This window comes from Neomonachus schauinslandi, chromosome 4 (assembly GCF_002201575.2).
Source record: "Neomonachus schauinslandi chromosome 4, ASM220157v2, whole genome shotgun sequence".
Classification (NCBI taxonomy): Eukaryota; Metazoa; Chordata; class Mammalia; order Carnivora; family Phocidae; genus Neomonachus; species Neomonachus schauinslandi.
Window position 1 is genome coordinate 157,028 of NC_058406.1, and position 15,419 is coordinate 172,446.

The 15,419-nt window shown below is 60.5% G+C and overlaps 2 protein-coding genes across 8 annotated transcripts in view; both read left to right on the forward strand.

Moving 5' to 3' along the window:
• The window catches only part of AGRN (agrin), a 34,268-nt gene extending 32,842 nt beyond the window's left edge, over positions 1-1,426 (forward strand). For 4 of the 7 annotated variants that reach the window (XM_021683969.1, XM_044914365.1, XM_021683971.1 and 1 more), the window contains one exon: positions 115-381. In XM_021683969.1, the coding sequence (XP_021539644.1) occupies positions 115-272 (158 nt within the window). In that variant the 3' untranslated portion in view covers positions 273-381. Of the gene's footprint in view, positions 1-114 lie in introns of all 7 variants that reach the window. The other 3 variants (XM_021683966.2, XM_021683968.2, XM_021683967.2) reach the window with 1 other exon arrangement.
• Positions 1,427-4,055: 2,629 nt separating this feature from the next.
• The window catches only part of LOC110575329 (tyrosine-protein phosphatase non-receptor type 11-like), an 11,964-nt gene continuing 600 nt past the window's right edge, over positions 4,056-15,419 (forward strand). The window contains exons 1-12 of the mRNA XM_021684347.1: positions 4,056-4,069; positions 9,659-9,781; positions 10,953-11,150; positions 11,847-12,033; positions 12,113-12,232; positions 12,454-12,567; positions 12,728-12,824; positions 13,080-13,159; positions 13,604-13,759; positions 14,034-14,165; positions 14,921-15,075; positions 15,180-15,247. Of these exons, the coding sequence (XP_021540022.1) occupies positions 4,056-4,069; positions 9,659-9,781; positions 10,953-11,150; positions 11,847-12,033; positions 12,113-12,232; positions 12,454-12,567; positions 12,728-12,824; positions 13,080-13,159; positions 13,604-13,759; positions 14,034-14,165; positions 14,921-15,075; positions 15,180-15,247 (1,444 nt within the window). The remainder of the gene's footprint in view (positions 4,070-9,658; positions 9,782-10,952; positions 11,151-11,846; positions 12,034-12,112; positions 12,233-12,453; positions 12,568-12,727; positions 12,825-13,079; positions 13,160-13,603; positions 13,760-14,033; positions 14,166-14,920; positions 15,076-15,179; positions 15,248-15,419) is intronic.

Below are 15,419 nucleotides of genomic sequence, written 5' to 3' on the forward strand. Positions count from 1 at the left end.
GCTTCAGGTAACTCACTTGGTCTCTCAAGTACCTGTGGGTCTCTCTGCTGGCTAGTGCCCCAGATTGCCCATCCCTGAGTCACAGCCGGTGGCCTTCCTTCTGTCTTCCTGCAGGTGGCCTGGAGAAGCTGCCCACGGGCCAGGCCCTGCCCAAGGCCTACAGCACAGGCTTTGTGGGCTGCCTGCAGGACGTGGTGGTGGGTCAGCGCCCGCTGCACCTGCTGGAGGATGCTGTCACCAAGCCGGAGCTTCGGCCCTGCGCCACCCCATGAGACACACCACAGCCCACCACCCACCCTGTGTCATTATTTTCTATTTTTGTAAACTCATGGCTTTTTTGATATGGTTTTCTTGCCTATGTGTTGGCCAGAGGGACTGCTGGACCAGCCTCCCTACCGTCCAAGCAGACAAGCTACAGAGACAAACGGGACTTGCAGGGGGAGATGACGCGGGCAGCATGGAGGGCTTGACTCCAGCGGCAGCCTCAGGATGTGTCCCTCTGCCTTGGGCCACTGTGTCTCAGCCCCTCGTGCTGGGCCTCCCCCGTGTGTCCATCCGTGCTGGGCCTGTGTCCCCAGAGCAGGAAGGCACTGCTGGGGCTTGGGGGGGGCCCTTCCTCCATGCAAGCCCTCAGGGGCCTTTCTGGGTTCCCACCTGAGCTGCTCCTCCTCCCTGGGTGAGCTGTAGGCCAGGGCTAGCCTCGAGCCCAGACTGGCCCCTCCCAGGCCTCCTGTGCCAATGTGGTGACTTCACAGCAATGTTACTGTCGGGGCTCTACTGTACCCCTCCCTTCAACTGTGTCCACCAGGCCCAGAGCGCTGGAGAACAGAGGCCAGGCCCAGGCCCGGTCAGGGCACCTTGGCCCTTCGCTAGCCCTGCCTGTCTACCCAGCCACCCTGGACATAGCTGTGCCCCCCCCCCCCCCGATACCCCAGCTCTCATTAGCAGTCCTAAGAGGGAGGAGGGCTGCTGTGGGATGCGGTGGATGCCCACTGCCTCCTTGCTTGGGTAGCTGGCACCCCCTCTCAAGGATGGATGTCTGGGCCTGACCACCAACCTTTCTGCATTGATTTTAGTTGATACCTGGGGTGACAGGGCCATCATCCCTCCTGTCCTGGCCCAAGGGCAGCTGAGCACACCATACAGCAAACTCTCTTTCTGGTTCTGGTGTGAGGGGTGTCATTGTCCAAGACCAAGGCCAAGGGGTGGGTGTAGAGGCAGCAGAGAAAACTGCAATATTACACCCCATCCCACCTGCCCCCCCCACACACATCCTGCCCTCCTGTGGGGGTGGCAGCCCTAACCCTCCCACAGCTGGGAATGGGCCATTGAGCCCAAAGGCTGGAGGGAACCCCGTATGTCATGTTACTAACTCCAGTTTGTGTCTGTGTCTGTGTCAATCACCGTGAAATAAAGTCTGAACACTTTAAAAGAGGTGCTGGCATCCGTCTACACCAGACACCACCCCCGAGCCCTGCCTGGCCCAGGGACCACCCACCTTGCTGGCTCCTCTGCTGTGGCTTCTTGCTCAAGTTTATGATACAGCAGAGGCTTTAAGCTCCCTTAGGAAGCCCTGGATGGAGAAAAGGGCCTTGCACTGGGGTGTAGGGCTGCTTTTTTGCAGAGTGCACACTGTTATGCACTGGGGGAGGGCCCGTGGAGGCAGCACGCCAGGTGGCCTTGCAGGTGACTGGTCTTGCCGGCAGCAACCCCCTATGAGTGCATGTGCATGTGTGTGTTTGCACACGTGTCTTCTACATCAGTACGTGAGCACAGGATGGGAAGGGGGGCTGTGAGGAGAGTGGGAAGATTGTAGTAAGGGCAGGGGGGTTGGGGGCAGGGTAGGTGGGGGGTTGGAGGGCCTGGGGGTGCAGCCAGGGTGAGTGGGGTGGGCAGCCTTTTTCATTGGCCCAGGTAGGAGGGCGACTGTTGGCTCTGCTGGGAGACCAGCAGCAGGAAGCCCTGAGATGGGCTGGCCCCGAGGAGCTGTGACCGACCAGCCCCACAGCAGCTGTGAGCCTCTAACAAGGAACAGGGGAAGAAGGGAGAGTGAGTGGCCTCCTCCCTGGAACTCCTGACTTTTATAAAGGATAACTGTTCTTTTTTTGGTTTCTTTTGTTAATAGAAAAAAAGCAGAAAATGAATATAAGAAAACAAAAATACCCATACACTCAGCACCCGGGTGACCTGTTAGCCCATGGGCATTCACATTTTCATCCATTATTCTTTAACTTCTTTGTTCAGGCGATGTGTGTGGAATGGATGCTGTCAGCTGTCAGGTGCTGTGGATGGGGGAGGAGCGTGGCCCTAAACGCCAAGGTGCTGAGGAGAGATAAACAGGTGATGATGCAGGGTACAAGCGGCAGGACTAGCCTGAGGCTCCAGGAATACCTGGTACTCGACCGAGACCTGAGGGTAAGCAAGTTGCTGGAGCAAGGGTGTGAAGACCTGCGGTGGGGCAGGAGGTATCTACATCCGAGCAAGTGCCCTGCGGCTGGAAGGTGCTCTGAGCAGAAAGAGGAAGTGCAGGCCCAGCCCAAACAGCTGGAGGCCTGGTAGGAGCAGGCAAAGGTGGGCAGGACGGATCCTGTGGGGCCCAGCTAGGCTGGGGATCTGTCTGAAGAGCTGCAGGGAGCTCCTGGAGGGGTTTGAGCCAGAGTCGGTCAGACTTCATGAGATGTCCTGCTGTGTAGGACAGAGTGCTAGGGCCCAAGTACTAATAAAGAGAAGAGAGGATTTTGGAGCAGAGTGGATAGGCCTCTGCGGGGCTGGGTGGTGGGGCCCTGATGAAGGCACTGGAGCACCTGGGTGTACCACCCTAATACATCTGGAGGGGCTGGGCTTGAGGAGCTGAGAGCCAACTCACCAGAGACCAGGAAGCCATGTAGTACCAGGCGGAGGGGACGCTGAACATAAGGGAGCCCAGCAAGTGGGCTGCTCTGGGAGTCAAGTGAGGGGAGAAGAGGCTCTCACACCAGGAGGTCACGGAGAAGGTGGGCCAGTGGGGCCAGGAGGACCAGGAGTGTCTGGGAGTTGATGGTTCCAGAAGGAGGGGGCTCTCAGGGCAATTGCCGCTGAGGCTCAGGACCGGACTGGCAGGTGGCTAGTGAGGTGACCCAGGTGAGTGGGAGAGGAAGGAAGCAGGGCAGTCAGTCAGCACTGACCCGCTCTCCACAACGGTGGGTGGGGATCTGGGCTCCAGGGTTGGAAGCTTCAGGAGAAGTTTCCATGCCTTGGTGTACCACTCCTGGAAAGGTAGAGAGGAGTTGGACGGGAGAGGGCCCTGAAGTTCCTAACCAGGGATCTCAAGGTTGAGAGCCCAGATGAATTAGGGTGCTGCTCCCCAGAAACTGGCTTATGAAAGGTGGTTTGGCCAGTGTGGGACAGGAAACAAGCAGATGGGGGGCAGCTGTAGCAGGAGCAAAGGTGAAGGGGGGTCAGCATCACTTAGGAAGGGAGGGCACTGTCTAGTGTGGGTGGCCGAGGTGGGGAGGAAAAGAGGGAAGCCCCCAAGGTAGAAAAGTAAGAGGTGGTTACCTGGTCATCGCATTGCAACGGCAACACGTCCTCCCACTCGGTCCCCCGGGGTCTCCTCCTCTAGCTCCGAATTCCCCCACCTCCCCGTGAAGGGAGCACAGCCCCTCACCGCCCTCCTCCCATTAAAGAGGCAATGCGGAAAGGCCTGCGGGCTCTGGGACAGCGCGCGGTGGGACTGATGTGCCGTTTATCACATTTAGGCGCCGCTGTGCGGAGGGGGCCGGCCAGGCTGGGGGCCGCTCGGTCCCGGCTGCCCCGCGCCCTCGCCCTCCGAGCCCGGGACGCCCGCGCGAATCTCTTGGTTCTGAAGTTTGGCGCCCTCGAAAACTGTTGTTTTGATCGCAACTTCTCCTACGCGGTGGTGAGACGTGTGGACACGGCTCCTTTAAGGAAGCTCCCGGACAAGGCTCTGGGTGGGCGGGGCTCTGAGTGGGCGGGGCCCTAGGGGGCGGGGCCTTCTCGAAGTGGCCCGAGGGCGCGGCCGCCTGGACCCGCCAAGCGCCCAGCGCGGAGCAGACATGACCTCGCGCAGGTGAGCCAGGGCCTTTAGGTGGCTGGACTCCGCGACCCCTGGAGATGTGCTTCGGGCCCGATGGGCACCGACGGGTAGTGCCGAGACATGCCCCCAGGCCTGACCTCCTGGCACAGACCTCTCTCCACAGCCAGGGCCTGATGCCCGGGGTCCCAGGCCCACGAGGCCGGGCCTCACCCAGGCGGTTGAATCTTTCTAATGGGGGTGGGAGGTGCCATGGTGGAGGTCAGAGGTACCCTAACCATAAGGAACAGAATATGCCCTGCAGGTGGTGGGTGGCAGTGGTTAGAGCCTAGATGGGCAGCAGGTGTCAGGACAAAGCCAGACCCTCCCACTCTCCCTCCCCTGGACGCCTTGCCCTGCTCCAGGCTCCCTTCTTGCCACTGGATTTGTGTTCTGCCAGGTGCGGGGTAACTCTTGCTTCCCTAGGACCCCTCAGGGCAGGGTCTAGTCTCCTCTGCTCTAGTCTTGGTCCCTTGACGCTAACTACAAGGACCAGCCCTCTCTAGATGGGCTCATCTTTCCTCCAGACCCTCTTAAGGGCCAGGTTTAGGGGACAAGCTCCCTGGTAGGGACGTGAGAGCCTAGGCAGCTGCAGGTCAAACCAGCTTCCTGCCTCCATGGGGAGGGAAAATGGGAAGTGTGACAGGAACTGGGCCCTTCCTGCCCTTTCTGCTGGATCCCTGCTCTCTGGGTATGAGCACACACACGTGTGAGCTCAGACTCTAGCATGCATGTGGATGTCCATGGGGGGTCATACAGGTGTGAGACACATATCACTGGGGGCTTGGTGAGGCAGGAGTTCACAGGAGGGGTCATGCTATGACCCTGAGTGACTTCCTAGATCAGTGAGGGGCTGGACAAGGTCTGATCTTCAGGGTCCCCAGGGTGTCTCTGGACCCAAGGAGCAAGGTCCTTAGCCCCAGGCAGAGACCCCTGCCTCCCCCATCTCCCACCAGCAGCACCTCAGTGATGAGGGTCCCAGGATCCCTAGGAGGGATGTAGTGAGGAAGCAACTAGGCACAGTGGCCTCCATCAAGGTCACAGGCCCTCTTAGCTCAGGAATGGTGGAAATCAGTTGGATCTCAGGAACTTGTCTGTGATAACAGTCCAAATTCAGGGAGGAGGGGGTTTTGAGGTTTGGTTGGATGACCCCTCAGACTCCCCTCAGCTTCATTCTTAATTGTCCACCAGGCAAGTTCTGGTCCTCAGAGAAGGCCATGTCTGTGTCATGTGCACGTGACCTTGCTCCAGCCTGGGAAAGCCCCCGGTGAGGCTCTGCCTGCCCTTGCCAACCCCTCTCTGCCCCACCCTGTGCTGACCATCTGGACTGTCACTCCTCTGAGGCCTGGGCAGTAAAGCCTATCCCCCTGTGTCCATCCCCACCTCAAGTCCCCTTCCTGTGGCCCTGTGGTTTGTGGTTCAGTGGGCACTTCCCTCGGCACTGTCTCCCAGGGGCCTCCGGCACTGTGGGGCAGGGCTGGGTGCACGTGCATTGATACTGATGCCTGGGGGGGGGCTGGGTCCCATGGTGGGGTGGTGGGCGTGCAGAGCCCCCTCAGACTCACCCTCTGTTCCAGGGGTTGGAGAGGACAGCGTATCTCTGGTTAATTTGGTTCTATATAGACAGGTGGCCCTTGGTTTGGGCCAAGGTCTTGGGCCAGAAGGTTCAGGGCCTGGGGCCTGGGGGCAGGGAGATGGAGAAGGACACTGCCTGTGCTCTGGGGTCCTCAGGCCTGGAATTCCAACCGGGAACCCTTCTCCACTGGTCTGTGGATTCCCCACCATCACAACAGTGTCTGTCCTGCAGGAGTCTCCAGCCCCTGTATCACAGGCGTAGGCGTGTGACTCCCCGGTTCCAGGTTGGAGCAAGGCCACACAGGGAGCTAGGCCAGCCAGTGGCCAGTATGGGTTCAGGCTGATTGGTTAGGTGGGCTGTTCCTGGGCTCTTGAGCACTGACTGGGTTCAGTTGGGCCTTGAAGGGCCGAAGCCATGAGACCCGTTGGGAGCCTAGTATGCCCTGTTCACCCTACCTGTCTTCCTTCCCTGGGACTGCAAGGCCGTGTCGCCAAGGCAGAGCTGAGTCATTGACCCATCACAGAACAGGGAGCTCTTTGGCACAGAGGTGACCCTGGGCCCTGGCACAGAGGGGTATGGGGATTGGAGATGGGGACCTGTAGCCTCCCTACCTCCTCCCACCCCCTCAGCCAGGGGCAGCAAGCCTCACTGGCCTGCTGGGCTCTCAGCTCCACCTCAGGCCTGGTTGGGGGGATGTGAGGCCCTGCGTCAGCCTGGGATTCTGGAGGGTGGTGGTGTGAGTGACTGCAACCTCTCAGGATGCCCCACCCTGGAGATTTCCACCTGATAGACCCAGTGGCAGTTTGTGGGGAGGAGAGGGGAATGGAAAGTATGATTGAGAGTCCCTGAAAGGACAACAAGGTGCCCTTCACCCCTCTCTGTGGCTTTGATTCTGGGCCTCCACCCTCTACCCCTGCCCCCACACTCTGGGCATTGCCCATCTTGAACTGGAATCTGAGGCTACTGGGGCTGGGGAGGCAGGGGGCATCTGGGCACAGGATGTGGTTCAGCAGAGTAGGTGGCCCATGGTGGAGGGGCAGTGGGAAGCTTTCTTTTGGGTTCCACTCCCCGCCACCCACCCACCCCCCGCTCCTGCCCACACTGTCTCATCATGGGTCCAGGGACAGCATGAAGCCCTGGCCCTTTTCCTGGAGGCCTCGCCTACTCTCCTGTGACTGGCTCTGGAGGTCACCATGCGGCCTCTCCTCCTCTAGGAAACCTTCCCTGGCAGCCTTACCTGCTGAACCACTTGACCAAAAATTGCCCCCAGGTCTGGCTCCCCTACAAGCCAGCATGGGAGAGGGCTCAAGACACTAGACTCAGAACATGCCCAGGAAGGGCCTGGATGACGGTAACCCTGATTCCCCCAGGGAAAGTGTGAGCAGGCTGGGTGACCCCGGGGAGGTCGTCTGAGGTTCCAGGCCTCTCTGGACCAACACATGGACCCTGGGGAGCCATCAGCGTCAGATCCGAGCCTGTCCTCAGTGAAAACACAGGGTGACAAACACAAAAGTATGTGTGTGTCTATGGGCTGTTAGCACAGTAGGGGCAGCAGTGGGTTTGCTGGGAAATATGCAGGGAATGTGAGCCATGCCCAGCAAAAGGGGTTGGTTCTGGGTGCATTTGGAAGGTAGGACACAAGTTGCTGGAAAAGAGAGCGCCGAGGGGCTGCAGGCTGGTGACCTGAGCTACGCCTGAGCAGTGGCCCCCTTCATGGAGTGGGGACCGGGTAAAAGAGCAGGGCTTTCTGAGTGTGTCCAGGAGTTCTAAACTTTGCAAATGTTAAGATAGAAATGTTGTTACCTTTCCAAATAGAGGTGCCAAGAAGAGAAGCATCTGCAAGTTTGAAGCTCAGATCCCAGGTGAGGCTAGAGGTGTAGAAGGCACATGGCCGTGTAGACACACGGCCAGCACAGGTGAGGAGCTCTGACATTGAGAGGTCAGAAAGAGGAGGGCCCAGCAAAGGATCCTGACCAGGTGAGGCAGAAAACCAGGGGAGTGTGGAATTCTGGAGAAGGGCCGAGTGGAGGCATGGGTCAGTCAGATGCTGCTGAGGACTGAAGCCTGGCCACAGGCCCCGGAGACGGATGAGCACCCTGAGAGCAGAGGTCTCTATGGGGCTGGAGGGCAGAGGGAAACAGATCTGTGAGGACTCAGGCAAGGACGGGCAGTGTAGGCCAGCGCAGACCAGAACTTTCCGTGGTGATGGAAATGTTTCCTACCTGCACTGTCAACAGTCTGCTAGCCTCACGTGGCTCTCAGCAGTAAAACGTGGCAGTGTGGCCAAGGAACTGGGTTTTGATTCTGTTGAATATTAATTCATTTACATTCACATTTCACACATGCTATAGACTGCTGTGTTGGACACGCAGGGATAGACTACGAGCACAGATGGTCCTTGGAGGAGAAAGGACAGGCTGAAGGCCTGGGGCAGAAGGAGGCCTGAAAGAAGAGAATGACCTGGAGGGAGAAGCATCCAGGCTGGCGTTAGACACGTGATCTGAGTTCCATTCTAGAAAGAGCTCTACAGGGCAGGATCATCCTTCCTCCTATCTCTTGGGTCAGATTTCAACCTGGGCCAGAAATTCCTGCCCTAATAGAGGAAGCAAAAGCTACGAGGGGAAAGAACCCAGCAGTTATGATCTTGGACATGGGCTCGTGCACAACCCTGAGTGAGGGCCCTCCTGGCCAGTCCCTCCGGGAACCTGGGGCTGTCCCCCACCTCATGGGGGAGGCTGTGAAGAAGGACAGTCCCAGGGAGGCAGGGCTGGGGACAGAGGCAGGGTTGCAGTCCCCCTCTAGTCCTTCAGCAACAGAATTCAGCCTGTGTCGAGCCCCACAGTTGGCAGAACCTGCCAGCCACCCTGGTACCTGTACCCCCACCATCCATTCACTTATTCACTCGCTTTTTTTTTTTTTAAGATTTTTTGTGTTTATTTTAGAGAGCGTGAGCATAAGTGGGGGGAGGGGCAGAGGGAGAGAGAAAATCTCAAGCGGACTCCCCACTGAGCACAGAGCCCAGCGCTGGGCTCAGTCTCACAAACCTGAGATCATGACCTGAGCCGAAATCAAGAGTCAGAAGCTTAACAAACTGAGCCACCCAGGTGCCCCCTTATTCATCCACTTCTTAATTAATACCCAGGCACTGTTTTCGTCCCTGGGATACTGCATTACACAGAACAGGGTCTGCCCTTTGGAGCTCAGATCCTTGAGTGGGAGACAGACAGTAAGCCTACAATATATCATATATGTCAAGGAGGCAAATACTATGAAGAGAAGTAAAGCCGAATAAGGGATAAAAGAATGAGAAGTGAGAGGGGTCTCCCAGCCATACGAATGTGGGCCAGGGGAGCAGAGAATAGCTAGTACAATGGGTCTGTGGTGAATGAGCTCCTGTGGGTGTGGAGCAGGGCTGGGGAGAGTGGTCCGGGTGGGACGTAGAGCTGAACCCGTAGATGTGCTCTTGTTCTGGGAGGGCTAAGTGACTAACACATTATGGGGGGTGGGGGCGGTCCCTGGGCTTGCAGCACATGCCCCATGAGAGAAGGTGGTGGCCGACACCACACCAGGAGGGGTAGAACGGGGTCTGCTGATGGGGCTCTGAGGGCAGGCAGGAGGCCCTGGGTGACACTGGGGCACCCCGAGTACTTTTGGCCAAGCTGCGATGCCGTGGCAGGGCCAGAGGGACCAGGCACAGAGTGTGAGGTGAGGTTCCTGATGGTGGCTGTGCGGGGGTGCTGGAGGGTGTCTGTCCCACTCACCCCCACCCACCCCCCCAGTGGCAGGAAAGTTTCTGCTCATCTGTGTCCCGGGACCTTATGGCCCCACCTCCTTCCCCACAGACCTCAGACCCAGGGGTCACTGCCCATGGCAGGTTGTAAGCATGGGGCCCACAACAGGCACCAAGGGTGGAGGTTGGGTGCGGGCCAGGACTTTGGGTGGGGGAGCCCAGAGTATGCTCAGTGTCACCCCAGCTCTCTGGGATTGCCAGCTTGTGGTCCTCATTCCAGGTGGTTTCACCCCAACATGAGCGGAGCTGAGGCCGAGAAGCTTCTCCTGTCCAGGGGCCAGCATGGGAGCTTCCTGGCAAGACCCAGCAGGAGCTGCCCAGGGGGCTTCACACTGTCTGTCAGGTGGGTGAAGGGGGGTGGGTGCTGCGGCCGGGGGTGAACAGGCCTGAGGCTCCACCCTAGGCTGGGGGACAGGTGGGGATCGGTCTTCCCCGTCTTCCCAGAGGGCTGTAGGGCATTGTCTTGGGAAGTGAGGATCCCCGCTGGGGGCTGGACATCTAAGAATCTGGGTTTTGTGAGGGGTGGGGAGCCAACAGGTTGCCAAGGGCGGGTGGAAATCTGGCATTCCCGAGCCAGTGGCTTCTGGACAGGAGGGAATCATTTAGAAGGGCTCAGTGAGGTAGGGAGTTGGCAGGACCTCCCTCCTGCACTCTGGGAAGTCTGGTGTGGTGGACAGGGGGCCTCAATGGCTGTCATTAGGATCCGTCTCCTGGGGATGTTGCCCACTGGGGGTCTGGCCTGAGGCCATGAAAGGGCCATTGTGTGGGGCGGAGGAATGGGGAGGGGCTGCAACCAGCGGAGTAGACAGCCAGATCTGTGTCAGCCCTAGATGGGAAGGGGTCAGCCTGTGAGAAAGAGTGGTGATCTGGGGAGGGGGCTTTCAAAAGGTCTCTAGATCCTTCCAGTCTCTCTGCTAAAGCTGAGGCAGCAGGTGGAACTGAGGTTACCTCTCAGGATGGACTTCTCTCACATTGGAGAGGCTGAGGTCCTCCCCTGGGGCTTTCCTGATAGCTTCCCATGCTGTGAGGCCTGGGGAAGCTGTCTTGAGGGCCCTGTTGCTGGTCGTCAGGAGCTCCCAGGCGGGTGGTCTGGGGTGAGGCGGAGCCCATCATGGAGGGCTGCTTCGGCGTCTGCCTCCAGGCCAATGGAGAGTCAGGCCTGTGGTCTGCAAGCCCAGTCCTGACTTCACAGGGGGAGCAGTGGGGGTGGGATGCCCACCGCCCAGGGTGGGACTCTCGCACTGGCTGATGGGGAAGGGCCTTGGCTGCTCTCGGCAGGGGAAGGGCAGAGGCAGAGACTGGCTGATGGGGAAGGGCCTTGGCTGCTCTTGGCAGGGGAAGGGCAGAGGCAGAGACTGGCTGATGGGGAAGGGCCTTGGCTGCTCTTGGCAGAGGCAGAGACATCAGGGCAGGAAAAGCTCTGGGACTGTTCTGGAAACTGCGGGTGGTGATGGGAAGAAGGGGTTGGTGGGAGCAGCCCCCCCCCAACAGTGCCTGGTGCACCTGCCTTCCAGGCGCCACGATGAGGTGACCCACATCAAGATCCAAAACACGGGCGACTACTATGATCTCTACGGAGGGGAGAAGTTCGCGACGCTAGCCGAGCTGGTACAGCACTATGCAGGCCAGCATGGGGGGCTGCTCCGTGAGCGCAGCGGGGCCCCCGTTGAGCTGCGGCACCCGCTGGGCTGCCAGGACCCCGTATCTGAGCGGTGAGCAGCAGACACCGGCATGTTTGTGACCTCGTGCATGCCGGGGTCCGGGGGAGCAGGGTCTGTTGGGCATGGCCTCTGGGTTCCCTTTGCCCCCCGTGGCTCAGGGTCAGGCTTGGGCACAGCTGCAGCAAAGTTGAAGGCGTGTCCTGCATGCCCCCCTACCCGGGGCTTGGGGCCTCATTTCCTCTGGGTCTGGGGCACTGGCCACAAGGGTGAGTGTGCAGCAGGAGCCCCGCAGCCAGTCTTACACCTACCCTCCTGCCTGGTGACTCTGGTGAGCAGTTTTCTCCAGCCTCAGTTTCCCTGCCTGGCCTGCTGAGACCTGAAGAAGCTGCATCCGCCAGGGAGGGGTTGTGGGGCTGGTCTGAGAAGGCGGCCCTGTCCCTCCTCGCTGGGGACCAGACTGCCACCTGGTGGCCACCCTCGGCCCTGCAGGGCCCGCCTGTCCTGCTTCCAGCCTGCCCGCTCCTGGGCAGGGGGAGAGTCAGGGAGTCGGGCAGGGCAGACTGAGGCTGGCCTGGGTGAGGGCACTGCCCGGGCCCTTGAGATCTGGGTGGATCCGTCTCTCTCTCTGTCTGTGTCTTGTCTTGGAGCCTTCTGGCTGCATGTGGGTCTGTGTCCCCTCACCCGGCAAGGTCATGGCCCCCGGGCTCACCTGGGCTCCCCCACCCCACCCCCACCACGCTGGGCCAGGTGGTACCATGGACACCTGTCTGGCAAGGAGGCCGAGCAGCTGCTGATGGAACAAGGACGTCCGGGTACCTTCCTGGTGCGGGAGAGTCAGAGCAAACCGGGGGACTTGGTGGTGTCTGTGCTCACACAGCAGTCAGACAAGGCTGACCGCCGGCCACGGGTCACACACGTCATGATCCACTTCCAGGTGGGAGGTGGCAGCAGGGGTAGGGGTGTGACTCAGGGGAGGCAGGCAGTGGCCAGGCGCCTCATTGTCGCCCCCACAGCCAGATGGAAAGTATGACGTGGGAGGTGGGGAGCAGTTCGACACCCTCACAGACCTGGTGGAGCACTACAAGAAGAACCCCATGGTGGAGAAGTCAGGGACTGTGGTGCATCTCAAGCAGGTATGCCCGGAGGCACGTGACCCTTGGGATCCTGAGTGAGCTTCACCCCTGGGGTGGGGACGGCCCAAGGGACATCGGGACCCAGGGAAAAGGGGGCTAGGCAGTGCTGGGGCGGGGTGGCCTAGGGAAACCGTGTGAGTTCAGGGCAGCTGCCCCTGGGGGAAGGCGCCGCGGGGTCTGCTGGACCCTGTTAAGTGTGGACACAGACCTCTCCTGGCCAGCCCCTCAAGGCCACGAGGATCAATGCCGCAAGCATCGAGAGCCGAGTGCAGGAGCTCAGCAGGGCCACTGAAGCCAGCGAGAAGGCCAAGCAAGGCTTCTGGGAAGAATTCGAGGTGCCCGCCCCCCTCGCCACTGTTCACTCTCCCACAGATCCCGTCCTTGGGGGCTTGGGCGAGGCCCAGGAGAGGGGTGAGGTTTAGGGGAGGTAGGATGGTCACTGAAGGCTCTGGAAAAGTGTGGGACAACAGGCTGAAGCTCCCCACCCCCGACCAGATGCTGCAGCAGCAGGAATGTCGGCTCCTGTATCCACGGAAGGAGGGGCAGCGGTTGGAGAACAAGCCCAAGAATCGCTACAAGAACATCCTTCCCTGTGAGGGCCAGGCGGGGGGGGGCAGTGTTGGGGGCCAGGGCTCCATCCGCTACATGTGGGGCCCATCTGGCAAGGAGGGGCCTGTGGAGGTTGAGGCAGGGCGTGGTGTCCCACCGGGGTGACTTTCCCTTTTGCGCATTCACGGCCCCTTCCTGCCTCCTCTTGCTCACCATGGGGGCCGCGGGCAAGGAGGCGGGTGAGGTCCATTTCTTCCTCCCTCTCCCCTGGAGCCTGAGCAGCATCTTTCCTTCCCAGTTGATACCACTCGTGTCACTCTGCATGATGTGGACGACAGTGTGCCTGGCGCCAACTACATCAACGCCAACTATATCAGGGTGGGTGTGCAAGGGACAGGCATGTATGGCCAGCTGCTCATGTAGCCTAGCATGGATCAGACAGGACACCTTGAGCCATGCCTGGCCACACACCAGTCCCCCTATCCCCCTGTTAGGAACCTGGAGCTCCTGCTGGCAGGCCCAGGAAGATCCAGGTGCCCCAGTGATCCATGGGCCCTGGCAGGACAGTAGACATTGTTGGGGGAGAGGGGCTCTGGCGGTTTCCAAGGAGTCCTCAGAGTGGGCTGCACTAAATATTGGACCTAAGCTCCTCCCTAGCCTAGGGCAGGAGGGGCTGTGTGTGAGCCACCTGGTGCTGCTTTGCACATCATTTGTTTGTGAGCCACCTGGTGCTACGTTGTACGTCATCTGCATAGACTTGCACTGTCCTCTGGCATTTTAAATCCTGGGAACAATGGACCCCCGGCCCCCACCCCCTTACAGAGTGATCCAGAGGAGAAGCCAGGTCATGGACTGGGCAAGGCGTACATCGCCACCCAGGGCTGTCTGCAAACCACAGTAGCTGCCTTCTGGGCGATGGTCCTCCAGGAGAACACACGGGTCATTGTCATGGCCACGAGAGAGGTGGAGCGAGGCCGGGTAGGAGCTTGGGCTCAACAGCCCCCTCCCCATGTGTGCATGTGGATTTGTGCTGGTGGCTGGCCCAGCCTTGCTTTTTCTTCAGCCTTCGGGATGCTAGGGGGGGAAGTGTGTGTGTGTGTGTGTGTGTTGTGTGTGTGTGTGTTGTGTGTGTGTGGGGGGGGACTCTGGAAAGCCCGTGTATGCATGTGCATGTGTGAGTCCCCACGGGGCACAGAGGCAAGTGTGCCAGTGGTCTTCCAGCACAGCTGATGCAATGCACCCTCCCTCCCAGAACAAATGTTTCCGGTACTGGCCAGAGCTGCATGGCAGCCAAGAATATGGCCGTGTACATATTTGCAACTTGGCTGAGTACCAGGCCCAGGGCTACTGTGTGCGGGAACTGCAGGTGTGGCGGCCAGATCAGGTGAGACCACAAGACATGCAGGGCCAGAGTCACAGTAGTCAGGAAGTCCCCAGGTCTGTGCTGGGGGTGAGGAAGTCCTGTGCTGCCCCCCACCTCGTGGCTCCACCGAATCCCATTGGCCTCGGTGGTATTCACGTCCCTTAACCCAGTGGGCACAGTCCCGGCCTGCGCTCTGCTGGGCAGTGCTCACAGGCAGGTCACAGTCTCAACCCCAGGCCCCAGGTCCCCGTTGCCTGGCTCCAGGGTGGCCTCACACCCACATGGCCTCTTCTTCCCTAGTCTCTCCCTGGGCCACCTCAGCAGATTCAAGGTCCTTCGTAGGCCAGTGGTACATATTTCTGTGGCAGGAACAGATTCCTTCCCGTGCTGCCCACCCCCACCCTGTCTCTTATGTCTCACCACCTGGGGGGCCCTGTAGGGCCCTCACACTTGAATCTTCCCAAATAGAGGTCATAGTCCCTGAAACCTGCTCCCTCGCCCCATTGCTCCCTCTTCCTTTCCCCAGGGGTCTGAGCCACCGGGGGCTATCTGAGAGCCCCCAAGCTCTGAATCCCGTATTTCCCTCCCATCCCCTTCTGGGCCTTGACCCTGCTGGTCACAACTTCTGGCAAACTCTGCCTGCCTCCTCCCGGTTCATGCCCCGTGCCCCTCTTACCCTGGGGCTCACAGCAGCTCCACTGTGACCCTGCGGCCTGGTCCCACCTGGGAACTGCCCAGACTGGCCCGGCTCACGCTCACCAGCCCGCCCTGCCCAGGAGGAGCCACCGCGCACAGTGAAGCACTACCAGTACTTCAGCTGGCCAGACCACGGGGTCCCGGCCGAGCCCTCCGGCGTCCTCGGCTTCCTGGACGAGGTGAACAGGGCCCAGAGCAGCACGCCGGGGGCCGGACCCATGGTGGTGCACTGCAGGTGCGATCGGGGACGGGGTGGGCGGGCAGTGCAGGTGCAACCCCGGGCAGGGCCACGGCCTCCTCGCCTAACCTCGCCACAGGCCTCCTGGTCGGTCCCCACAGCGCCGGCATCGGACGCACAGGCACGATCATCGTGATTGACATCCTGGTGGACCTCATCCGCCGGCAGGGTGAGCCGCCCCGGCCCCTCCCTGCCGGCCCCGCCCCGGCCCCCGGCCCCCGGCCCCCGGCCCCCGGCCCCTGGCCCCCCCCCCCCCCCGGCGCGCCCCCGCCCCCCCCCCCCCCTCTCGCCCCCCCCCGGCCCCCGGCCCCCGGCCCCCGCCCCGTCCTGAGCGCGCTCGT